At 48.6% G+C, this 24,749-nt stretch overlaps 3 protein-coding genes across 8 annotated transcripts; all 3 read left to right on the top strand.

Annotated features, from left to right (window-relative positions):
• Window positions 1-4,795, top strand: LOC111837129 (uncharacterized). Of its 3 annotated transcripts, none has more exons than XM_023798969.2 (4): window positions 1-97; window positions 1,335-1,646; window positions 1,737-1,802; window positions 2,940-4,795. In XM_023798969.2, exons 1-4 carry the CDS (start codon window positions 91-93, stop codon window positions 3,209-3,211), a joined length of 657 nt encoding a protein of 218 aa, XP_023654737.2. In that variant the 5' UTR covers window positions 1-90; the 3' UTR covers window positions 3,212-4,795. The 3 variants fall into 3 exon arrangements, with proteins under 3 accessions (XP_023654737.2, XP_023654738.2, XP_023654739.2); XM_023798970.2 differs by lacking the exon at window positions 1-97 and adding an exon at window positions 143-285; XM_023798971.2 differs by lacking the exon at window positions 1-97 and adding an exon at window positions 269-346.
• Window positions 4,796-6,579: 1,784 nt separating this feature from the next.
• LOC111837128 (cysteine sulfinic acid decarboxylase-like) lies at window positions 6,580-14,356 on the top strand. 3 transcript variants are annotated; one of them, XM_023798967.2, is made up of 15 exons: window positions 6,580-6,671; window positions 7,456-7,499; window positions 9,022-9,173; window positions 9,302-9,428; window positions 10,198-10,288; window positions 10,800-11,022; window positions 11,236-11,315; window positions 11,417-11,471; window positions 11,951-12,067; window positions 12,157-12,221; window positions 12,328-12,409; window positions 12,576-12,775; window positions 13,051-13,102; window positions 13,239-13,328; window positions 13,562-14,356. In XM_023798967.2, the coding sequence occupies exons 2-15, from the start codon at window positions 7,457-7,459 to the stop codon at window positions 13,733-13,735; spliced, it is 1,551 nt and encodes a 516-aa protein (XP_023654735.2). In that variant the 5' UTR covers window positions 6,580-6,671; window position 7,456; the 3' UTR covers window positions 13,736-14,356. The 3 variants fall into 3 exon arrangements, with proteins under 3 accessions (XP_023654735.2, XP_023654736.2, XP_023654734.2); XM_023798968.2 differs by lacking the exon at window positions 6,580-6,671 and adding an exon at window positions 6,934-7,335; XM_023798966.2 differs by lacking the exon at window positions 6,580-6,671 and having other exon boundaries at window positions 7,342-7,499.
• A 2,262-nt stretch (window positions 14,357-16,618) lies between these two features.
• Window positions 16,619-23,478, top strand: znf740b (zinc finger protein 740b). Of its 2 annotated transcripts, none has more exons than XM_072702129.1 (7): window positions 16,619-16,771; window positions 17,932-18,074; window positions 18,427-18,600; window positions 18,861-18,998; window positions 19,292-19,415; window positions 19,520-19,638; window positions 23,056-23,478. In XM_072702129.1, the coding sequence occupies exons 2-7, from the start codon at window positions 18,030-18,032 to the stop codon at window positions 23,203-23,205; spliced, it is 750 nt and encodes a 249-aa protein (XP_072558230.1). In that variant the 5' UTR covers window positions 16,619-16,771; window positions 17,932-18,029; the 3' UTR covers window positions 23,206-23,478. The 2 variants fall into 2 exon arrangements, with proteins under 2 accessions (XP_072558230.1, XP_072558231.1); XM_072702130.1 differs by lacking the exon at window positions 16,619-16,771 and adding an exon at window positions 18,173-18,317 and having other exon boundaries at window positions 17,935-18,074.
• The last annotated feature ends 1,271 nt before the right edge of the window (window positions 23,479-24,749 follow it).

Below are 24,749 nucleotides of genomic sequence, written 5' to 3'. Positions count from 1 at the left end.
TACTCACACGCCCTTAACGTACGGAGTTGTTCTTGTAGGTGATTTTTATTTCCTTATTTATTGTTTCAGAAAAACCATAGAAAAAGACAGATGAGAGGTAAACGGCTCTTCTTGCTGGATTTATGGTTTATAATAGTTTATTATAATTTGAAAGTAGAGCACTGGTTATTTCACGTATTCGCTTATCCGGTATGTCGGGTTTTAATTGGGGGTTAATCGGGTTGCTCGCCCGCACCTGACCTCATAGTACAGGCGTTTAATCCTGCGAGCCGCGCGCACTTAAAGGTACTTTGAAGTGCACCCGTAACGCTACAGAAGTTAAATATATTTTCCTTGGCAAAACGGGGTAAAAATCCTACGTGAAGCATGTACAGCATAATTAATTGTTCAGATATTTTATTGTTCTGTAACAATATTATTGAACCACTGTGTTACGATGTAAAATAATTTGTTGTATATTTTGGTATAAAATAATATATCGATATAATTTGTTGTACACCATTAATATGAATATGTATCAAATCTACAAAAAATATATGCCGTAGGTTGGTAAAAAGTATTAGTGATGTGAGTTCAATGTCTCGACTTATTTTTTGTACGTTTTTGCTAATTCAGTTCACTTAGCATGCAAAGCATGTACATTTAGCAGGTCTAATTTTAAATATTTTTTTAAATTAATAATTTTGATTAATTTTTGGCGTAATGGACTGAGTAGGTGGCTCTTCTCTTGGTTACCCTTATTGCCTGCCCCATGGCTTAAGGGGCTGAGTGGGCAGCTGTATCATCCAGGCTCCCCTTTTCTTGGGAGTGCAGTGTGTGGTTCAGCAGGCTGAACCACTTCAAGCCTGGTTACAGCAGAATGCCACATGTCTGTGGGCCCTTGAGTAAAACCCTTAAGCCCCCCCAGCTCCATGGGCACTGCTGCAGGTGGCTGCCCTTCGCTGCCAAGCTTAATAATAATAATTGATTCTTTATTCATCTATATGGACTTTACAACTCCTCCAACTTGCTCTTTGTAGAGTAAGTTGTCTGCTAAGGGCAGCCACCTGTTGGGGCACCCAGGGAGCTGGGGGTTAAGGGCCTTGCTCAAGGACCCACAGACATGCGACCTTCTGATTACAGGCACACAGGCTTAGCCCATTGAGCCACACACTGCCGCCTACATGTGTGTCATTGAGAGCATGATGGGGTAGGCGAAAAGGGATTTTGCCAGTGGGGAGCAATAAAGCGTCATTGAAATCATTTTTACAGTTGAGGTCATTTTCGACTGCTGTGTAGAAATGTAAGAATAGAAGTGAACCATACGCTGTACTTTGTGTGAATGTGCTCGATAGACATGGAAGGGCAGCCAGCAGAGGGCAGTGTGCCGTTGCAACAGTTGAAGACCAAGCTGATCGACATTCTGAGTGCAGACTCTGACTATCTGCTGCAACATGCTCATTCCTGCGGCCTGCTCAACATGAGGAAGTATAACAGCATCAAAGCCATGAATGACCCATCTGAGAAGGTGTGTGAGGTGCTGGACTGTGTGATCCAGAAGGGAGAAGCTTCCAGCAGGCAGATGTTGAAGATTCTGAGGGAGCCGGACATGCTGGAGACGTTCCCAAAGCTAACGATCCTCAGGAATCTCCGGAAGAACCCCAGAGGTAGGAGCCCCCCCCCCGGTCACTCGGCGTCCTCTGGAGCTCTTCATGGCTGATGGTGGTGCTCTGACGTTCTGCATGTCTCTGGTCCAGGACCCAGAAAGAGCAAAAGAAGAAATGAGGAATGTGAAGAAAATGTGCCCAACGAAAAACTTAAGCGTAAGTGCCCCCGGGGGTGTCGGACGGCCGCATGAAGGTCTTCCTCACAAGGTTTCTACCTTCTCAATAGCTTTGTTTTTTTAACTCATAATATTTTTCAGCTACATAATTCATATACAGGCGTTCCCTTGGTTATGATGGTCCATGTTATGATATTTTGACTTTCTGATTGGTATTCCAATTCCATTGTGTTTTTCATTTTCAGTACATTACCCAATAAATTACATGAGAGATTCAACACTTTATTATAAAATGGACTTTGTGTTAAGACTTTGCTCAATTGTAGGCTAATGTAAATGTTCTAAGCATTTTAATGGCTAGGCTTGTTAGGTTAGGTGTACTGTATTAAAATGCCTTACAATATTTTCGCCTTATGATAGGTTAATCGGATCGTAAACCCATTATAACCTGGGGAATGTCTGTACTTTGTAAAAGTGCCTTTGTCTGCTAAATGTACATTTAAAATCTCAACAGATTCCAGTTCATTGGCTGTAGGACTCCTAGTGAGACTAATGGATTAAAACACAAAACTAGTCTGGTGCGCAGATTTATTGATCATACCCCAGTAATGAGCTCTTTTCTGTGCAAAAATAACATGAGGTTTTGCCGTTCATCAGCGGTACATCAGGAAGCTTCCGGCAACACTAGCCAACTGTGCTTCATGGTTCATTTCCATTAGTGGTCTACACCAAAAGTATACCACAAATCTTAGAGGTTTTACTAGGTCTTTTTAAACGAATATGGTCTTAACCTTAGTTCACACTGAACCCTAAACAAAACCACCCAGGACCTGCCTAGTTAAAAATGTTACTCGTGCTCAGTATTTAAAGTTATGTCTATAATTTAATATTTCCTTAACGTGGAACGCCTGTAGTTACGTTTCCGGGGAGGTGCGCGTCAGGCTACAGCATAAGCTATGTGATATGCATCTGCCGATGGTGTAGATTCTATGCGGAAATATTAATAAGCCTTAACACGCTCCTCTGATATGTGTGAACTTTGTATTAACGTGCTAGATAAACCAGATCAAATTTGCAATAACGCATTTTACTACAAATGTTATGGTAACCTAGAGGTGTTATGCATTACGGAAGGCGATAGCGAGCTGACGTGTGATTGGTCATTTTGGCTGTGTAGGGGAGGAGCTGGTGACAGAGAGACAGCTGATGCTGCTGGCGCAGTATGTGGGCCACTCCTGGAAGCAGCTGGGCATCCTGGCTCTTGGCCTGTCCAACGTGCAGCTGGACCAGGTGGAAGAGGACAAGCGCTGCCATGTGGACCGCGTGTTTGCCATGCTGTATAAATGGCGCATGCGAGAAGGCCGACAGGCGACGGCTGCACACCTGCATCGCGTGCTGTCGCAGAGTAACATCAGCCTGCCGCCCGAGAGCCTGGATGTCCTCTCGTAGCCCGGATAAATATGCTGAAACTACACGTGCATCTTTGATTGATGTAGCGAGCCTGTTAAATGGGCAATTAGCAATACCGTTTTGTTTACATTCCTTTTATACAAAACAAAATATTCTGTCAGCATTACTACACGTTTTTGCAATCGGTATCATTGGATGACAAGGACGATATGGTTTATGGGCACTTTTATTTTCCAAATTTCCAGAAAGATCCATAAATCTGTGCAAGCACTCCGCATGACTATGGTCCCCGTGGAATGTTACAGCTCAAGGTGTCCCGGCCAGAGAAGTTGCATGCTTTTCATAATGTAAAGGTCAATAATCATATGATTTGTCAAGGAAATTAAGATAATTTTTAATTTTCTTTATGAATCATTTTCAGAAAAACTTTTTAATTTGGCTGTTCCTGTTACACCACAGTGGATCATGTTTCCATTTCTTCCTGTCCTCTACATCTTCCTCTTACACATATATAATAATTGATACTTTATTGATTGATATGAAATTGTCTTTATACCTCCCTCAACTTGTCCAAAAAGGGCAGCCACCTGTAGCGGCACCCAGGGGTTAAGGGGCCTGCTGAGGCTGGGTTTGAACTCCAGTTCACCATTGTTTGCTCAAAGACCTGCAAACCTGCTGAGGCTGGGTTTGAACTAGCAACCTTGTGATTACACAGGCTTAGCCCACTGAGCCACATGCTGCCCCAATACATACATGTATTTATCTAATTGGGGACCTTCTATTCATTTCTATGGGGAAAACCTTAATCCCAGTCAGGACAACCTTAACCCTTGCCCAGCTCTAAGTTTAACCAAACAAAATACAAGACTTTTGGCATTTTTACTTTTTTGATTGCACTTACAGATTTTTATAAAATTGATGTTATCCAAACGGCGACCTGGAAAATGTCCCCAAAAGTAAGGAAGTTTCAGGTTTTACCACATTTTGGGGACATTTTGGTCCCCAGATGTGATCCATGACCCCCCCCCCCCTAAACACACACACACACACTATACACCATTTTCAGAAAATCCATACGTAAAAAAAAATGTGGCCAGTGTTTGTTTAGGTAATGAAGTCCAGCTGACGCTGATTAAAATCAGTAAAAAGAGCCAACTGGGAGAGACTGAAGGAAGAGCAAAGCCACTTGGCTTCCTGAAAGTGAAACAGAAATGTTTTTATTACTTTGTAGCATCTGTTGACACAAGGCTTGTGATTACCTGCCATAAAAACATGATAATCTATATGATAGTATGGTAATAATGAGAACTCCAGTCCATCATTGTTGTTTAGTTTGTTGCCAGGTTTACTGGATATGTTTCTTTGAAGGCAGGAAGCCATGGCCTCATCCTCAGTGGCCGCAGGGCGGTCGAGGGATCGCATCAGGCGGTGAGGTGCAGCCCCCGAAAGTCGGCACTTTACACAGAGACTCCCCTTTTCTAGAACATTCCATTATTGCAGACTTTCTGGTTTTTTTCCACATAAGTGAATGGCTGTATTCTGAAGTTATAGGTTGTGGAAAAGTACAGTGTCAAGGGGCAAGTTAACTTGTGGTTATTACATAAAGTGCTGTTGTAACTCAAACAGTGCTGGTGTATTTTGTACAAAAAAAATCAAATAATGTGTCTCAGGTTGGGGGGGGCAAAAAGTGTATTGCGTTATGTGAATATGCATTCCCGTCTTTTTTCTGTGTAGTTAATTTTATACTTAATATTTAAACTCTTCCTAAGAAAAATTCTTGTAAAAAAAATAAATGTTTGAAAAAAATGTGACGTGTGAGGTGGTTGGGGGGCTGTTATCTGTTTGCGCCTAACCTTTCTCCTCTCGGCAAGTATCACGTTATTTCACCCTGATGTGTTTTCACCCTTGTTCACCCTTGTTCACCCTTGTACCTTTGAGTCATCAGTTTCTGAGGGGGGCGGGCTTTGTACAACTGCCGTGCATCTCTCCTCCCCCTCCCCCCGGCCATGTCTGGCTAAAGTCGGCAGGGGTTCAGCATGCATGTAGACCTAAGAGCTGATGATCACCCCGCAAAGAGTCACCCTGCACAGAGTCACTTCAGCAGAGTCACAAAGACGACCAGATACTCTCCTCATGCTTTTGAGGAGACAGGGAGCCATAGATGAGATCCCTTGTTTTTGATGTCTTGAGGTTTCTTCTCACCTGTCCACACCAGAAGGTCTGCCTTCATGCGAGAGCATGGCCCAGGAGTCCCACATAAGTGACACTCCTTCATTGTCCACTCTGACGGCAATGAACAGAGATCGGCAGCTTCACTGTGATGATGTCTGCTCTTCTGCTCTGGGATTGGTCATCTGCAGTTTTTGCGCGGAGTTTTAAAACCTCCAGCCTCATGGTGTTTGTGGAGGAAAGATGGGGTCCCGTCCCCATCACATTGGGAAGGTTACCCGCCCCTATAACCAGCAATGGACCTGAGCCATGAAGCCCATTTTGTACATACAGTAATTGATAAGGCTCTAAGTTAACCAGTGACAGTCTTATCCTGCTTTATGGTAACATTTAGATATTTGCTTGTCTGCCGACTCCTTTAAATAGATGTTTTATCAGCAGGAATGTATAGCTCTTCCACGTTGAAGGTGTTCGGCTGGGAAAGGCCCCCTGCCTGGCTGGGCTGTTCAGTTTCATGTGTCTGTTCACCAAAACATATAAAGCCCCCCCACCCCCACATTGCTGGTAACAGTCCAGTGCTGCATTAATGTGCTTGTCTGCAGTATTATGAAACAGAAATAATGCGTTTCTCAATAACTCAACACAACGTAATGTTGGACATCTCCCCAGCCAATCAATAATTCATAAAAAGGCAGTTTTGCAGCCAAGATGCAGAAGACATTAAAGCTACTTACTTCCAGTGATTAGTTTTTGCTCAATTAATAATAATAAAAAAATCTGTTATCTTCTCCAGCCGCATATCAAGTTTGAGATGGCCGGAGGTGATAAACTCAACTTATTTCTGAAGCTTAACATACTGTATATTAAAGCAGCTCCTTACCTGCCATCACTAGGATATTTTGCGTATTGAAATTCACGTTGAAATAACGCCCGTTATTTGAATCAGTCGACAGATTTTTTGCATTTAAAAAAACGAAACGCGTATTCGTGAGAAATGCTCCATTGAATAATTTAACAAAAAAAAAATCATGCTTAAGATTATGATGGACTTTACTGATGCCAAAGGGCGCCTGCATACATTTTTAACTGTAGTGTACGTGGGGGCTCCTTCTAGGCTGTTTATGTTGGTGGCCGCGCCGCACCATGGCTCTCCTGTGGTTCCGCTTAAAAAAGAAAATAATCCATATTTCGATGTTATTATTTTGATGTGGGGGTCGCTTACGTATTTACTACGTATTTACTTAGATCCGCCCCTGAAAAAGGCGCGCTATACGTTGCTTTACACATAAAGGGAACATGCACAAAATAAACCCCGAGTCACCGTACTTCAGTAAGGCAGCAATACTTTCCGTTCACATTTCATGCGTTATAATAATGATAATGTTCAAAAATGCATTTATTTGTTAGATTTTTTTGATACACTGTGATAAAATCTGAACGCCGCCTCTGGTCGAGTGATTTTGTTCGTTATCTGCATACGTTTAATAACCCATTGAATTAATGTTTAAGGAACAAATTGCCTTTGGCTTTCTAACCAGAAATACACTGTGTAATGTACACGATGGCGGTGGGGTGCGATAAAAATAACCGAACACTCGGGGCAGAAGCGGACTATAAATGATTTTGGACTGTAAATGAAACTGGACCGCCCGTCTCGGATAGTGTAACCCGGGTAATGTCGGAGCTGACCGGCCCATGTAGGACCACCAACACTCTTGCATTATCTCCAAAATAGCATCACACCAAGTACTGACCATTGTTTCGCCCTTCATCATCTAAAACGTATCAGCTGGCTGTGGTGATATGGTGATGTCGGATATGCAAAATTGAAGATGCAAACTGATCCGCTTGCATGAAGAGATAGAATAACGCAGAGAGCAAACATTTATCACGTGGACTGAAGTTTTTTCTTTTTTGGGGGGGAGCGCAACATATCCTACAGTCTCGTGCCTTATTCCCTTATCGAAACGTGTGGACCGGGTCCAACTGAGGAGGTGCATGCATGGACACGCTCCGCTCCGCTCGTTTATTGGTTTGCAGTTTTCTTAATACAGGGATCGTGTCGCATCTGGTCAGTCCCCTGAGCTGAATCTGAGCCTCTGTCTGTATCTCAGCATGAACGGACCGGTCTGCAGCCCCCAGAACGGGGAATGTGAAGGTAAAGTACATACCCGTGTGGCCACACTTACTGTCAGGCATCTGTGTTTATCTGCAGTAGAAACTGATATGATAATTATAAATGTTTATATGAATGAAAACTTGAAAGAATGTCAACTTTACTCCTATGCTCGTATGCACATTAGCTTGTCATTTAACATGATACACCCACATTTTGAAACATGTATTTTCTGTCACACAAGCTTCTAAATATTTCTCTGTACTTCTTGGGAAAGAACGGCAGCCTCTTGAGGACACTGCTAAAAAAGGATGATTATAGATCGAACATGGATAGATGCAAAGGTCAAGAGCGACAGCATTAACGCGACATTTTTACTTGAACCAAGCGAACTTTCCTTATCTGTAGAGCTGGCAAAGGGAGCCTAATGGAAATATACCAGCCGTTTCCACGACCGCAGGCAAAGCACATGGCAATTACAGGCCATCACTAATTATGTTTGCGTTTCTATGTACGCGGTCTATGTAAGCGTGAAATAACACTATGTATCATGCATTCGATTGACTTTCTGTATAGTAGGTCTATTGAAATAATAATAATTATTCTTATGATTAATAATAATTATTCTTATTAATAATAATAATTCTTCTTCTTATTAATAATTAATAAATATTATTATTGTTATTATCATCATTATCTTTGACCAAGAACTGGATACATTTATTTTGCCTTATAGTACTTGTGATATAAATCAAATGAGAAAATTGTCCCATAAATGAGTTAGTTCCCCATCTCATATGCAATAGATCATAATATAATAATTTGGATATTTCCTCTAATTGGCTGAAATATGGCAGGAAGCAGGCTGTGCCAGGCACACACAGAGGACTAAACCTGCCTTTTTGCCCAAGGGAACCCCTGGTCAGAAGAATTTACAATTTACCCCAAGCCATGATTAAATATGGGACAAATACTGTTTTTGTAATCTAAGGAATTGTCACTAGTTATTAATAGTTATTCATCTGTCCATCTTCCATAACCACTTAACCAGTGAGCCTGCACCATTCCCGGTGAGAACGCGGTACCGGGCAGGGGGACACCCTGTATGGGATGCCAGTCCATCACAGGGCACGAGGCAGGGGGACACCCTGGATGGGATGCCAGTCCACTGCATGGCAGTCACACACACACTATCGGCAAATGACAGGCACTGATTCGGATCAGAGCGGCTGCAGAGCTGAAATGGACAGCTCAGGTCAAGGTGCAGGATGTGCCTCAGCCTGCAGACCAGTCAGACCAGTAGGAGGCACTGATGTGGTGGCCTGCTGGATATGGTTCAGCAGCATCAGTCCAAAATAAAGAAGGAGGCCAGGCTGGTAGCATCACGCAGTAAATTCATGTTGAAAGTGATGACAGTCGTTTTATAACAATATGAGACTCACGCGATTTCCTCTAACTGGGAATCAATAACCAGAGTAAACATGATCATATTCCATTGTCTCATGGAGCTCTGTGTTCATTCAGATGGTGTGAGCCATCCCAAAAGCTGTGTCTGTCTCCACAGTGGAGACCCTGAAGAGGGCGATGGGTCTCCAGAACGGGCACCCCCTGACTACAAGTCTGGAGGAGCAGGGCGACGGCCAGAGTTTCCTGAAGGAGGCCTTCAACGTGATCCTGGAGGAGGTTCTGCGCAAAGGGACCAATGTGCAGGAGAAGGTATTGGACTCCCTCCCTTGGCCGTCTGTTCGCTTGACTTTTCTCACTGGTTCCGTCGTGTTGGTGCTCGGTGCACTGTTTGTGTTTCCGGAGGCATCTCTGAGCCCCGTTTCCGGCGGTCCCTGCAGGTCTGCGAGTGGCAGGACCCTGCGGAGCTGTCGGCTCTGCTGGACCTGGAGCTGCGGGAGGGGGGGGAGAACCAGCAGCAGCTGCTAAAGCGCGTCCAAGACGTGGCCAGATACAGCGTCAAGACCTGTAAGGTTCCACCAGACGGTGGTTGCTCGTGTGTGACGCTCGCGGGATGTGGACTGCTCGCGACGTTCATGGCGATTCTCTGGGTGTACTCATATTAGGCAACTCACGTTCTGCCTGAGCAGGTTTGACCCCTGAATTCCAGTTAATTTGACTAGTTCGATCGCTGCATACTGTGCCTGGCCCACTTTAAGAGGTAGGCCTGGGCATAGTTCAGCTGGACTCGGGTATACATCTTGTGTGACCGCTAACTGCCAGAGAACAGAAGACTGGCAGGAGGTCAATGACGCAACTGTGACACACATGCGCACATGTACAGTATACGGGGACGGGACCTGGAAGGAACGGATCAGGTAGGGACAAATATTTTACAAACATTGCAAGAAAGGGATCACTTTGGTCTATGGCAGGGGTGCAATATTTGCTCGAAATTTGGTCCGACTAGAGTATCAAGGAACAGCTGGGTGCAACAGACAAAAAAAATGGGACTATTGTCTTATACGTGCAACACGGTTTATCTAGTACACGGTCATGTGTCATGGCACCCAAAAACAACTCAAAATAAACCACAAATGAGGACGTTAATCATGAACTCCATTCTGTCCTGCGATAGCACTTTTCTTCCTACGTTTCCTTCATCACACAAAATCGCACAGTGATGCTGAACGCACGCTCGGGCCTGGAATGTTAAGTGCGATGGGATGGGATGGGAGGGAGGACAATCGTGCCTGAGGCAGCTGGGCCAAGTGTGAGTATGCCATCTGATTCCTAGGTCACCCGTACTTCTTCAACCAGCTGTTTTCAGGCACGGACTACCACTCGCTGGCCGGACGCTTCCTCACAGAGTCCCTCAACACCAGCCAGTAAGTGTCACCGGGTGGCGCTGTGGCTGAAGTGTCTGCCAGCCTGAGCTTTGCCTTGACGTGGAAACGGATAAAGCATAAAACAAGACCCTCTCCACGTGACCAAAAAGCTTAACTGTCTCCCCTCCAAGGTTAATGATGGAGTTTTGGGGGCAGCATGTGGCAAAGCAGGCTGAGGCTCTGTGTATGTAACTGGATGGTCACCGGCTTGTATCTCGCTTCGGCAGAAAAGCCACATGTCTGTAGGCCCTTGGGCAAGGCCCTTAACTCCCAGCTCAACTGCAGGTGGCTGCCCTTCACTGCCAAGCTTATTCTCACCTAGATATGTGTCTGTTTCATGGAGAGAAAGATGGAGTAGGTGAAAAGAGAATTTAGCCATGGAGACCAATAAAGTGTCAAAACAAGGGTTAGTATAGCAGGGCTGTAATTTCTGTTACTCATTCATGGGTCGTGATTAACGTATCACCCATGCAACATGGTGACCTTAGCTCCTCTCCCGGCCTTCCGTCAGGTACACCTACGAGGTAGCCCCCGTCTTCGTGCTCATGGAGAATGAGGTCCTGTCCAAGCTGCGCCACATGGTGGGCTGGCCGGACGGTGACGGCATCTTCTGCCCCGGCGGCTCCATGTCCAACATGTACGCCATGAATGTGGCGCGGTACCGGGCGTTCCCGCAGGTCAAGGTGCAGGGCATGTGGGCCTTGCCACGCCTGGCCATCTTCACGTCGCAGGAGGTGAATCCTAAGCGAAAGCCCGTCTGACATCAGTCTGACTATAAACATGCAGAAACCGTGAAACACGGCGCCATGAGGTCAGCCTTTAGATGATAAGATCCATGCCGAGATGTTCTGACTCTTCTGACTGATGCTGTGCACCTGAACGTGTCAGTATCTCACCTGAGAAAGATGTCTCCACATGACATCAGCCTGCTGTCCTGTTCCCTTCAGAGCCACTATTCTGTGTGCAAAGCGGCCTCCTTCCAAGGAATTGGCCTGGAGAACATCTTCACTGTGAAGGTGGATGAACGGTACGGTCCCTCATCCCCTATCATCCTGTACTGAAGCCCCAGATATCTGATCCTGGATAACCTCTTGCTCTGTCTCTCTCTACCCCTTTTACTGTCCGCAGGGGCTGCATGATACCAGATGACCTAGAAGACAAAATTGAACTTGCTAGATCTCAGGCACGTTGCTAAACAGCATCCTATCTAGAAGCTTCTGGAGAACATGGGCCCTGCTCAGGCCTGCCGCTTCTTTCATGTCTTCATCAGTGAATGTTTGTATTTGGCTTTACCTTCTCTCAGGTGACACTGGCCGTTTGGCATTGAAAACACAGTTATTAATGTACTACGGTTCAGAAAGAGTGTGATTTGAGCTTGTAAGATATTATATAGATGGACGTCTCCTAATGACACTGAATCCTCATTGGTTACAGCTGTCAAACAGATCTGTATGAGTAGAGTGACCGTTTAGTTTATATACAATGACTGAGATTAATTTTTCATTCGTTTATTTAGTATATTTCATAAAAGCATGCAATCTGTCTGAATCAATTTTCCTGACAGTCATCAGTACACTGAGCGGCTTCTGTGAGCGCCCCCTTTTGGTCAGCTTTTGCCAGTACGCCACACCCCCCCCTCCCCTAATCCATGTCTCCCTGCAGGGCTCAGTGCCCCTACTGGTCAGTGCCACCTCAGGAACCACCATACAGGGAGCCTTTGACCCACTGGACCGCATTGCTGACATCTGCGCCAGGAATAGTCTGTGGCTGCATGTCGATGTGAGTTTCTGAGCCGGTGGGGGTGAGGGGGGGGGGGCATGTCTGCAGGAATGTGGACAGGTGCCACAGCTTCTCCCCGTGTCCTGCAGGCTGCCTGGGGGGGCAGTGTGCTGTTCTCCAGCACCCACAAACACCTGCTGAAAGGCATCGAGAGGTACGCTCTGACCTGCTGAAGCATTCTGCCACACTACTGGATGTAATGGATTGATGAAAATGTCCATGGCTCAGTGACGGAGTCCCTGCCCTCTGTGTGGCCCTAGGGCAGATTCGGTGGCCTGGAACCCCCACAAGATGCTGATGGCAGGACTGCAGTGCTCTGTGTTCCTCATGAAGGACACCACGGTATGGGCCGGTCTGGGCTCAGCATTCCTTAAGGTTCTACATCCAAGAACCAGAGCCAGCAGATCAAAGAGTCCATTGACTTCCTGCTTGGGGGGGTATTTGCTTGAGCGGCCCTGGGTCCTGGTCCAAGCCCCGCGTCCTCTTCTAAACCCTCTGCCATCTCCAGGACCTCCTGAAGCGCTGCCACTGCGCCAACGCCACCTACCTGTTCCAGCAAGACAAGTTCTACGACGTCAGCCTGGACACTGGGGACAAATCCATCCAGTGTGGGCGCAAGGTGGACTGCTTGAAGCTGTGGCTGATGTGGAAGGCGGTGGGCAGCCGGGGGCTGGGCCAGCGGGTGGACAAGGCCTTCGAGAACACCAGGTACGCAGGGGGAGGTGCAGGACGAGCTCGGATAAAGGTGTCATCAAACCGTGGTGAAACATCAAGCGATTCCTTAGCCAGTGCCACTGTTACCTAACCCTAACCCTAAACCTAACCCTTATCGAAAATCGAAAGCGGGAGTTACAGCTGCACGGGACACTCATCCATCTTTGACCATCTTGGATGGAAGCTCACTGATGATGGAGCTGTTTGAGATAGTAAGGTGAAGGGTAACCAGGGTAAACAGTGTCTCTCACTTGCTCCTGATGCTCCAGGTACCTCGTGGGGAAGATGAAGACAAGGGAGGGCTTCCAGCTGGTTAATGAGGTAACGGTCGATGCTCGGGCGCTCTCCGACACCGATATCTGCAGCAGGCGTGATGCGATGTAAAGGGGTCCTTGGCGCTTAACCCTGCACATTAAGAGCTGAAACCGGCCGTCTGTGTTTTCTGCCCCCAAAACAGCCGCAGTTTGTGAACGTCTGCTTCTGGTTCATCCCCCCCAGCCTGAGGGGCAGCGAAGGCACCGAAGGATTCCAAGAAAAGCTGTCCAAGGTGTGTAAGTGAAACCGGAGTCCATCAAGATGCCAGCATTCAAAGAACCTTGCTTGGTTATTTGTAAGGTCATGTTCATATAATCAGTATAATTAGACTATATCTGTTTTATAACACTAGTGGGCATTCCAGTTGAATTTAGCTGTTATTAATTTTTTTCCTGGCGCAGTCAGACTGTCCTTTCCCTGGTTAAAATTTGTGCGGTGGTAACAATAACAGTTTTTCCCCACTAGGTGGCACCAATCATAAAGGAGCGAATGGTGCGCAAAGGCTGCATGATGGTGGGCTACCAGCCACAGAAGGGAAGAGTCAACTTCTTCCGGATGGTGATCATCTCCCCTCAGATCACCCGGAAGGACCTGGACTTTTTCCTGGACGAGATTGAGAGGCTAGGGAACGATCTTTGACTTCACCCCGTAGTCAGCACGCAGTACTCTCATTCTCAGTAGATGCCTGATTTCCTGTTCCTCACTGTTCCCATTTAGTTCTTTAATAGGTCAGTCTTATTAGGAAAAAAAATTCACATTAATTAATGGAAGCATAGCAAAGGTCGCACAGTAGAACTTTGTGCATCCCGTCCATTTCAGTCTTTTCCGCATTCGTTAAAGGTCACAGCAGCACATTTTAATCAGTCCGATTCTCTCTAGCGTCTCCCTCTCATAAACATAATCACATAAGGACTAAACTTTTGTAGGATTTTTTTAATTATGTTTTGGGAACACATTTACGTACCAGAAGAAGTGTCCTTAAGGTTTTAATTGTGTTGAATTCACAGTTCATGACTTTTGCACTCATGTGTCCTAAACTGTGACTGGTTACATTAATGATAACTTTCTGGAGTGACCTTATTCAGGTTAATTGAAATTGTAAAAAAAAAAATGTCATGGAACTGTTATTTTTCGCCATTTTGCTGTGGTAACCGCATTGTTACTGAAGTGCATTTAAATAACCAAACAATACAAGGTTTTCGGATTCTATTCAGACATATGGTGCAGGTATTCTTTAATAAATGTTGTTTTACTTGCCAACTCTAAATCCATTTTTAAAAACAAGCTCGCTGGCCAAAGGGAAACGATCAAAAAAAAAAACATCCAAAAAGTACTAGCTTCTTAACAGCGCCACCTAGTGAATAATCAGATAATAATCTTAAGCAATAGATTGTCCAAAGAAATACTGAAGAAATTTAGGTTTGATTTTGAAATATATCTTCTTGAATAATATAACCCTAACCCAGACCTTAAAGTTCAGGCACATGCCTCAGCTTTTAATATAATTAATTTAATTTAATCTTTTTTTCCCATTGCTGATCTACCAAGCAGTGCTCAGCTAGCTGGGGTTTGGAGTTCCACCTCCATGCTTGTAGTTCTCCCCATATCTAAGACAGGCATTTAGGCTAATTGTTCATTTTAAATTGCCCTCTGTGTATCATTGTCTGTGTGTGTCCTGTGACGGACATCTTGTCCAGGACGTGCCCCAGCCTAGTGCTGCCTGAGATCGGCTCCAGGACCTCCTGTGAGGCAGAGCCTTGAGGCTACAGCCCCAGTGACAAGTGATTGTACCCTTAAAAGATACTGATTGGTACCTCTGACAATGCAGAAGCCTCTATTTCAGTCAAGCATCCATCTTATTCTGTACCTGAGAAAACTGCTTTAGGCACATTAGCATCCTCACCACGGCTAATGGGAGAGCTTCACTTCATGCAGACTCAGGAACAGAGGCTGCAGAGCCAGGGGAGGAAGCCAGGTCTTACAGGTGGCTCTCAAAGGCCTCCAGGTTCACTCTACAGCAGCAGCTCTCAGTGAGTGTATTTCAAAACCAATGTGGGCCACACAGTCCGGCTTTGGGCTGCTGCTGTTCAAAGCTATGCAGGAAGCACACAGTGGGACATTAACCCTAAACCTGATGACTCCAGGGCCACTGAGACTTCAGGCAGCTTCTCCGGAGGGATCCTCAGCTGAATGAGCTGTACGCATAACGTGCTTTTATTGCACAAGTCTAAATTTTCTTTGCACTCCTGCACTGTTCCATGTGCTGCTGTAATCCCAGCATTTCCTGCTTGGGACGTAGATTAATTTATCATGTAGTAACTGTGATAATGCACTTCACTGTGGCCTCCTTTCATGAGCCCCTAGAAAATCCCAGCTGCTCCAGAACGGTGCTTCCAGGGTTCTTAAGAGAGGAAGTTGTCTGCAGTTTTAGCTCTGCTGCACTGGCTTCCCATCAAACAAGAATGGTACCACAGAGATGTTCCTGCTGGTTTTCCAATCTCTCCTTGGCAGAGGCCACACTAACTTTACTGACCTTCTTTCTGCTCCAACCATGATACGTCTAATCTGCTATATGTTCCCACAGCAAAATTATTTTATTCCATTATTCTCTATACATTTTCAACATACAGAAATGTTTTACTAACTGTTTCATTATTTCATTTAAGTTTTACTGCAACCATCTCAGAAGCATGAACATTTCAGGGAAACATCTCCCACAATGGAAGCCCATCCCTTACTTCTCCACTGCAATGTTAGAAGCGTAATGATGTACTGTTTAAAATGTAAGATTTCCTTTATGGTCATTTTATCATGCACTTTCATACAGTCAAGAATGAAATGCTATTCCTCCTAGCCCAACAGCGTAAATAGACAAATTAAAACTAACGGAGCATTAAAAAATAACATACACAATACACATACAACCTATTCCCATAGTGATGCATAGTGCACTTGGAGAGAGTAGCAGCATGAAACAACTTTTTAGCAGCATGTAATGATAAATAAATTGTCTTTTTATCTGTACTGAAATGCAAGTTAAAGATTGCAGGAGTGGACTAGACACTGCAGAAGTGTCTAGTACAGTGGGGGAGATCAGTCATTTCATCTATGAGTGCCACAAAGTCATGTTTCTTATTAGAAGTTTTGCACTTAATGATATGGGGTTTGGCTAGAAACAAAATTACATTAAGTAAAACTGTTATCTTGCAATAACTGAAGAAGCCAAATAGCACACTTCCCATTGTAAAGGGAGATGCCTAGGTTGACACATTAATACGTGTTCCAACTTTTCAGTGTGTGTGTGCTTTGCCAGACCATGTGCCATACAGTCCTTTTAAATTTCTGCAGTAATCTACTCGTCGGGTCCAATAACTTAACATTCTCCAACATGGCCGCCAAATTGCCCGCGCTTCTAGCCTTCAGATCACATGGAGCAAGTCTTTGTCGGACCACTTCCGGTTACACTTCCGCGTTTAGAGGTATCGACATGTATTTTCTTGTCACGTGGGCAAGAATTTCTGGCGAAGCTTCCTGTGTTTGTAAACTGCCATGGTCACGTGTCAGGGGGCCTCCCCGGGGAGTACTTCCGGTACCGTTTCCTGTGTTTGTAAACTGAAGAAAAACTGGAACTCGATCGGGAAACTTACAGGCGGCGAAATAGGCGAAGTCGTAAAGGTAAATCGGCGCATTTAGTTGCTAGTTACCGTCGGCCGCGGGTCTCCGGATGCCGGTGGGCTCGGGCGTAAAGCCGAGGGCTCTCGGTGGGTCTCCCTAGTAAAGCCACCCGCCCTGGTGTGGTGCTGGCGGGGGAATAGGGGTTTGCGCCGCCGATCTGGACCTCCGGGACCTCCCATTCGCCGCCAGAGCGGCTCCGCTTCGGGCTCTTTCTGCGTTTATTGCACGGATGAGAAACTTGACTCACTTTAGTGCTGTGGTGTAGTGAAGCCCCGGTCGGTGTTTAGCCTTAACCAGGGAACCCCAACTGTGTGCAATCAGTAAAGCGAGTTAAGCCTCCTGACAGATGCAAAACTCTCATCTTGTGCTAATTTACAGTAAATACGGTTCCCCTAGCCATTGAATGTTTTCAGCTGCAGTTGATGATGGTTTTCAATCATTGACCACTAGTTTTAATAATGCAAAAAAGCCGTATTTCAGCTAATTATGTTCCACATAGCATTAAAGTAAAAGATTTTTGCTCTCTGGTTGAAATGCAGGTGAAATTCCAGTCCTATGTGGTATGGACAGATCTGTGCAGATGCTGTTTTAACCCAAACCAACAGGCAATCAGAAACACTGACTGAAGCTCACTTAGCTATTTGATTCATTCCTGGTAACTGTAGATCAGAGTTCCCCAATTTCGGTCCTTGAGTTTAAAGATTACCCTGCTTAAACAATGCATTGTAATCAGCTAATTGCCAGGTATGGTAGGTGTGTTTGCACAGGGTGATCTGTGCTGGATTCTGGCCCTCCAGGACCAGAACTGGGGAATCCTGCTGTAAAAGTTCAATACAGCTGGTGTCACTGCAGGCTCATGCGGTCTGAGTTTCAGGGAACATCATGTGCCAGCCAGTAACCTGACTGGGAAGGCCTCCTCCTGTGATTGCCTAGCTTGATGGTGTTATACCTTTAACTTGACTCTGTCATTGTTCTGTTTGTCATGCTTTGGCACCCAGTAAACGCCGATCCCATTACCAGCTTTTATAATTAAGTGGCAGAAGGTAGGTGAGACCTGCTGTCCATTTTTTCCCCCCCAGTTTCCTCTTGTAACCTGGACAGTGTCTCTTTGCAGTTTCCTTTGGGATCAGTAATGAATCTGTGTCTGCCATCTTCCCCAGGAGCCGGAGCCAGATGACTTGGGGAAGTTCCGGTCATTTGCCAGATAGACCGTCCTGAGCGAGGGATACCCCAGTCACACAGTCCAGCCGTCCCGGAGATGAGCCACCTGCCTAGCAGCTCTGTCCGCGATCACATGAAATGGGTGAGTGCGGCGCCGTCGCCGCCCTGCTGATCATAACTGTGAATTGCGTAGCTGATGCTGATGTGCAAAGCCACTCACAGTTCTGCCCGTTCACACAGCTGGATATGTGTTCGGGAGCAGTTCAGGTTAAGAACGTTGCTTGGCAGCACTGCGTCAGGGCCCTGCTGGGACTTGAACTGGCAGCCTTCTGTTCATGAGTCCATGTGCTTAACCACTACCCTACAAGCTGCTCGTATAGTTTAGGTAATCATTTTGGGTTTTTGCATGATCACGTGGGTTAGCTTGTTTCTGTGGCTCTACTCGATCTTCTGCCCCTCCCACGCCGACATCAAACTCCCCCTCACGTCTGTAGGCAGGGTTGCTGGGCTGTGAGGCCGTGCTATCAAGCATGGCCCTGATGCAAGCCGGCTCCATGGCCGGCCAGAAGAAGATGGCCACCCCACTGGGCCAGGGACAGAGGGAGAGCCCCGAGCACAGCCAGCATAACCACATGGTCCTGCCCTCAGGAATGAGCTGCCCCCCGCTGGTGAGTGGGAGGAGCACATAGGTATTTGCACTCAAGCCAAAGCTTGAAAGCCAAAAATCATTGGTTCAGAGAGATAACCAATCAGAATAGAGAGGATTGGTAGGCCCTGCCTCCTCTAGTTGCTTGGACCCACCTCTTCTGTGATCTGTTTGGTTATCTCTTGGTCCCATCCATTATTCATTGATGACACTAGATCTCCCCAATAAGGAAGTCGTGCCGGTTAATTTTATACATTTTAATTACTTCTGCTTCACCCACAGCTCATACGCAAGGAGGGGGAATTCCATTCCTCTCGTCTTCTGGATGAAAAGGGTATGAGAGAGAGCAGCTCAGTGAAGAAGAAGAATAGGAAGTCGGGGACGCCCTGCAAAGTGAGGGAGAGAAGCAAAGCAGGGGAGGTGAGTGCCAGTCAAATGCAGGATGTGAAATCAAGTTTTATTCACCATTTTTACGGGTACATACGGACTATTCTCATTTCCCATCATGCACTACTTTTTAAAGACACACACAAACATGGGTAAGAGAGAAACTTGGGAACTTAGCCCAGGATCAGCCATCCACCCGGTTGCCCTGGAGCATTTTACTGAGCTCAGGATTTGAACTGACAACCTACGGATCACGGGCACAGAAGCCTAACCCACCGAGCCTCGCACCAGCCGTTTTGCGATATGTCCACCTGTCGTGTCCTCAGGTGGTGGTGGTGGATGAGAACGGCGACTGTCCTCTTAAAGTCCAGAAGAACTTCATCTGCGAGCACTGTTATGGAGCCTTCAGGAGCAGCTACCACCTCAAGAGGCACATCCTGACCCACACAGGTGAACCCCCAACCCCCCCCCCCCCGTGCCCTCCCCCGCTCAGCTCCGATGGAGGGTGGTGCTCTGGGCCGTTTCTTTAGCTTAGCCGCTTTGTCTCTCTTCAGGGGAGAAGCCGTTTCCCTGTGACGTCTGTGACATGCGCTTCATCCAGCGCTACCACCTGGAGCGGCATAAGCGCGTCCACAGTGGGGAGAAGCCGTACCGCTGCGAGCGCTGCCAGCAGGTGAGGGGGTCTCGCATCTACACAGCGGAGGGGGTACTGCTGCCAGCAGGTGAGGGGGTCTCACATCTACACAGCGGAGGGGGTACTGCTGCCAGCAGGTGAGGGGGTCTCACATCTACACAGCGGAGGGGGTACTGCTGCCAGCAGGTGAGGGGGTCTCGCATCTACACAGCGGAGGGGGTACTGCTGCCAGCAGGTGAGGGGGTCTCGCATCTACACAGCGGTGGGGGTACTGCTGCCAGCAGGTGAGGGGGTCTCGCATCTACACAGCGGTGGGGGTACTGCTGCCAGCAGGTGAGGGGGTCTCGCATCTACACAGCGGTGGGGGTACTGCTGCCAGCAGGTGAGGGGGTCTCGCATCTACACAGCGGTGGGGGTACTGCTGCCAGCAGGTGAGGGGGTCTCGCATCTACACAGCGGTGGGGGTACTGCTGCCAGCAGGTGAGGGGGTCTCGCATCTACACAGCGGTGGGGGTACTGCTGCCAGCAGGTGAGGGGGTCTCGCATCTACACAGCGGTGGGGGTACTGCTGCCAGCAGGTGAGGGGGTCTCGCATCTACACAGCGGTGGGGGTACTGCTGCCAGCAGGTGAGGGGGTCTCACATCTACACAGCGGTGGGGGTACTGCTGCCAGCAAGTGAGGGGGTCTCACATCTACACAGCGGTGGGGGTACTGCTGCCAGCAGGTGAGGGGGTCTCACATCTACACAGCGGTGGGGGTACTGCTGCCAGCAGGTGAGGGGGTCTCACATCTACACAGCAGTGGGGGTACTGCTGCCAGCAGGTGAGGGGGTCTCACATCTACACAGCGGTGGGGGTACTGCTGCCAGCAGGTGAGGGGGTCTCGCATCTACACAGCGGAGGGGGTACTGCTGCCAGCAGGTGAGGGGGTCTCACATCTACACAGCAGTGGGGGTACTGCTGCCAGCAGGTGAGGGGGTCTCGCATCTACACAGCAGTGGGGGTACTGCTGCCAGCAGGTGAGGGGGTCTCGCATCTACACAGCGGAGGGGGTACTGCTGCCAGCAGGTGAGGGGGTCTCGCATCTACACAGCGGAGGGGGTACTGCTGCCAGCAGGTGAGGGGGTCTCACATCTACACAGCAGTGGGGGTACTGCTGCCAGCAGGTGAGGGGGTCTCACATCTACACAGCGGTGGGGGTACTGCTGCCAGCAAGTGAGGGGGTCTCACATCTACACAGCGGTGGGGGTACTGCTGCCAGCAGGTGAGGGGGTCTCACATCTACACAGCAGTGGGGGTACTGCTGCCAGCAGGTGAGGGGGTCTCACATCTACACAGCAGTGGGGGTACTGCTGCCAGCAGGTGAGGGGGTCTCGCATCTACACAGCAGTGGGGGTACTGCTGCCAGCAAGTGAGGGGGTCTCACATCTACACAGCGGTGGGGGTACTGCTGCCAGCAGGTGAGGGGGTCTCGCATCTACACAGCGGTGGGGGTACTGCGGCCAGCAGGTGAGGGGGTCTCGCATCTACACAGCGGTGGGGGTACTGCAGTCAGCAGGTGAGGGGGTCTCACATCTACACAGCGTTGGGGGTACTGCTGCCAGCAGGTGAGGGGGTCTCGCATCTACACAGCGGTGGGGGTACTGCAGTCAGCAGGTGAGGGGGTCTCACATCTACACAGCGGTGGGGGTACTGCTGCCAGCAAGTGAGGGGGTCTCGCATCTACACAGCGGTGGGGGTACTGCTGCCAGCAGGTGAGGGGGTCTCACATCTACACAGCGGTGGGGGTACTGCTGCCAGCAGGTGAGGGGGTCTCACATCTACACAGCGGTGGGGGTACTGCTGCCAGCAGGTGAGGGGGTCTCGCATCTACACAGTGTTGGGGGTACTGCTGCCAGCAGGTGAGGGGGTCTCACATCTACACAGCGGAGGGGGTACTGCTGCCAGCAGGTGAGGGGGTCTCACATCTACACAGCGGTGGGGGTACTGCTGCCAGCAGGTGAGGGGGTCTAATGCTGCTCTCCATTTACCACTGAAGTCGGAGATGGGAATGACATCAATCTCAGGTTGGCGGTGTTCCAGTGCAACTAGCCAAGTTAGCCACTAGCAGTACCACTTCTTGCCTGGTTTGTTAGCAATACCAGTTGATAATAACACATGAAGCGGTATTTGGCACATATAAGCAACGTAGCAACATGTGCATAGATAATGGCTGGACAGCACTTGGTGTAGAACCAGTTTAATGAGACATAAGTGCTAATAAAGAGTGTATAACTACAGCTATTTACAGTTGATGCGCGAAGCAGCCATTTTGAATTCTGAGGTTGGGGTTGTGGAGGTTCTTCCGACTTTCCGAGTTAGAAGTCTGACTTAAGGGGGTGTTGCCAGTTGAAATTTACGACTAGGAACTAAAAAATTCCAGGTTCAAGGAAGCAGCTAAACAGCCACACAGTGGGGGAGGCGCACTGCTGCCAGTACGTGAGGGGGTCTCACATCTACACAGTGGGGGAGGCGTACTGCTGGCAGTACGTGAGGGGGTCTCACATCTACACAGTGGGGGAGGCGTACTGCTGGCAGTACGTGAGGGGGTCTCACATCTACACAGTGGGGGAGGCGCACTGCTGCCAGTACGTGAGGGGGTCTCACATCTACACAGTGGTGGAGGCGCACTGCTGCCAGTACGTGAGGGGGTCTCACATCTACACAGTTGTGGAGGCGCACTGCTGCCAGTACGTGAGGGGGTCTCGCATCTACACAGTGGTGGAGGCGCACTGCTGCCAGTATGTGAGGGGGTCTCGCATATACACAGTGGTGGAGGCGCACTGCTGCCAGTACGTGAGGGGGTCTCACATCTACACAGTGGGGGAGGCGTACTGCTGGCAGTACGTGAGGGGGTCTCACATCTACACAGTGGGGGAGGCGCACTGCTGCCAGTACGTGAGGGGGTCTCACATCTACACAGTGGTGGAGGCGCACTGCTGCCAGTACGTGAGGGGGTCTCGCATCTTCACAGTGGGGAGAGGCGTACTGCTGCCAGTACGTGAGGGGGTCTCACATCTACACAGTGGGGGAGGCGCACTGCTGCCAGTACGTGAGGGGGTCTCACATCTACACAGTGGGGGAGGCGCACTGCTGCCAGCAGGTGAGGGGGTCTCACATCTACACAGTGGGGGAGGCGCACTGCTGCCAGCAGGTGAGGGGGTCTCACATCTACACAGTGGGGGAGGCGCACTGCTACCAGTACGTGAGGGGGTCTCACATCTACACAGTGGGGGAGGCGCACTGTTGCCAGTACGTGAGGGGGTCTCACATCTACACAGTGGGGGAGGCGCACTGTTGCCAGTACGTGAGGGGGTCTCACATATACACAGTGGGGGAGGCGCACTGCTGCCAGTACGTGAGGGGGGGTCTCTCGCTCTCTATACACTGAAGCCGTGACGCCCATGTCTCTGGCAGAGTTTCTCGCGGACCGACAGACTCCTCCGCCATCGCCGTGGCTGCCAGGTAGGGGGCGAGGCCCGCACCTTCTCCCAGGAGACCCCCACCACTGCCGCCACCGCATCCTGGAGCCCCCTGCAGCCACCCTCAAGTCGCCTGACGGTCTGATGGCACGCTGAGAGACAGCGAGCAGACGTCAGCTCTCCAGAGTCCCAGGCTCAGTGGTGCCTCACCCTGGCACGGACTGGTACTGCAGCTCCAGCAGCGAGGGCTGGTGGGAGATGGAGATGAACGTGGTTTTTCCCTGCTCAGATCCTGAGAAACAGAAACAGATTATTTTGTACTTATTTTAATTCTGGTTACCTTTCAGTTTTATTACAGTTTAGAAGATTTTTATGTACTGTCGTTGGTACTGAGAGCCGAGGGGCTGGGTTTGGGGGGTGGGTGGGGGGAGGGATGGGGTGGGAACCTTTATTTCCTGACACTATGGCAATAATATGCTGGCATCTCGTTAAAACACCAGGTAGTAGCTGCAGATGGTGGTCAGAATCCGCCAAACCACAGCAGCTCACAGGCTACAGTCCGCAAAGTGCATCCAAAGAGTCGAGGCGAGTCACTGGAAACTCGGGGGGGCCCCGGTGGGTTCTGGAGCTCAATGACCCAATGAAATTCCCCCCCCCCCCCCCCCACAGGCAGCAATAAGAACCCGGTTCTGGTGAAGCCCCGGTGTAAAACCGTACTGAGGAATCTCCCATGATACACTGCATACCTCGACAGCCTGGTTGTCATGGTAACCCACACGCAAACAGACGCGCCGGTAATTGATGGCGGACACGCCAGACCCCATGGCCTTCGCGCGCTTTCCCTGCTTCCTGTTTTGTTCGTTGCGACATGGGTGCATTCCCCTGTCTTTGTGTGGACTCTGGGGCGTTGCGGCTCCTGGTTCCCCTGTCACGTTAGGATTACGGCCTTCCCCCCTCTGGACCCAGCAAGGCACGTGTCCGTCCTCTGAGTCGACTCCGATCAGCGCTGTTAAAAACATGAACCTGATGTTTTTTAAACCACCCTTCTTGTCACAGCCTGCCGGTGTCCCTTCACAGATGTGCTTCTGTAACTTATTGCTACCGATCTGGTTTTGTGCTGAATTGTAAAGCTCGGTCCCTCGTCACCCTGAGTGGCAGCTTAACGTGACTGCGCGCATCCCAGAGCGACCCAGCGGGGCTGTCCGATCTGCACCTGGCCCCCCGCATGCCCGCCCTGAGCTGCCCGTTCCATGGATGCCGCCCTTCCGAGTTTTAGTGATTCTTGTTCTTAGTTGTCGTGGGGGAGCGAGCGAGCCTGAAATGCCTCCCCTATGAGCAGTTGGCTTGAGAACAGGCTGCCTCAGCCTTTAGCGACCCCCAGGGCATTTAGTACCCCAGACGGGGGCGTTTCCTGCTGAATTTCATGTAACTTTCGGTAGAAGTAACAAAGACGCTACAGTGAAAGGCTATGTTAGTGTAGAGCCCCCCTCCTGCATGTGCTCGTGGTCCTTCGCAGTTAATCCCCCTCCTACTGTAAACACAAAAGGTGTAGAAATGTCTCTTGATGCTGATTATTTAGTTTCTTAAATAGCATACTAATGTACCCTCACTGTCCAGTTAGCATTGTTATGTAAAAAGAGGGGGCTTCCTTTAAGATGAAATTAAAAAAGGTTTTTGTTTTTCTAAAAG

The sequence above is a fragment of the Paramormyrops kingsleyae genome, chromosome 18 (genome assembly GCF_048594095.1).
Source record: "Paramormyrops kingsleyae isolate MSU_618 chromosome 18, PKINGS_0.4, whole genome shotgun sequence".
Taxonomy (NCBI): Eukaryota; Metazoa; Chordata; class Actinopteri; order Osteoglossiformes; family Mormyridae; genus Paramormyrops; species Paramormyrops kingsleyae.
This window is presented reverse-complemented; position numbering and strand designations above follow the sequence as displayed.

Excerpts from the sequence above, each read along its gene's own strand:
- LOC111837129 (XM_023798969.2), top strand. Across the intron at positions 1,647-1,736 it reads TCTCCGGAAGAACCCCAGAG|GACCCAGAAAGAGCAAAAGA; the intron begins GTAGGAGCCCCC and ends TCTCTGGTCCAG. Across the intron at positions 1,803-2,939 it reads GCCCAACGAAAAACTTAAGC|GGGAGGAGCTGGTGACAGAG; the intron begins GTAAGTGCCCCC and ends TTGGCTGTGTAG.
- LOC111837128 (XM_023798967.2), top strand. The coding sequence starts at position 7,457 with ATGAACGGACCGGTCTGCAGCCCCCAGAACGGGGAATGTGAAG. Across the intron at positions 7,500-9,021 it reads CCAGAACGGGGAATGTGAAG|TGGAGACCCTGAAGAGGGCG; the intron begins GTAAAGTACATA and ends CTGTCTCCACAG. Across the intron at positions 12,068-12,156 it reads GTCTGTGGCTGCATGTCGAT|GCTGCCTGGGGGGGCAGTGT; the intron begins GTGAGTTTCTGA and ends CGTGTCCTGCAG.
- znf740b (XM_072702129.1), top strand. The coding sequence starts at position 18,030 with ATGAGCCACCTGCCTAGCAGCTCTGTCCGCGATCACATGAAATGG. Across the intron at positions 18,601-18,860 it reads GAATGAGCTGCCCCCCGCTG|CTCATACGCAAGGAGGGGGA; the intron begins GTGAGTGGGAGG and ends CTTCACCCACAG. Across the intron at positions 19,416-19,519 it reads GCACATCCTGACCCACACAG|GGGAGAAGCCGTTTCCCTGT; the intron begins GTGAACCCCCAA and ends GTCTCTCTTCAG.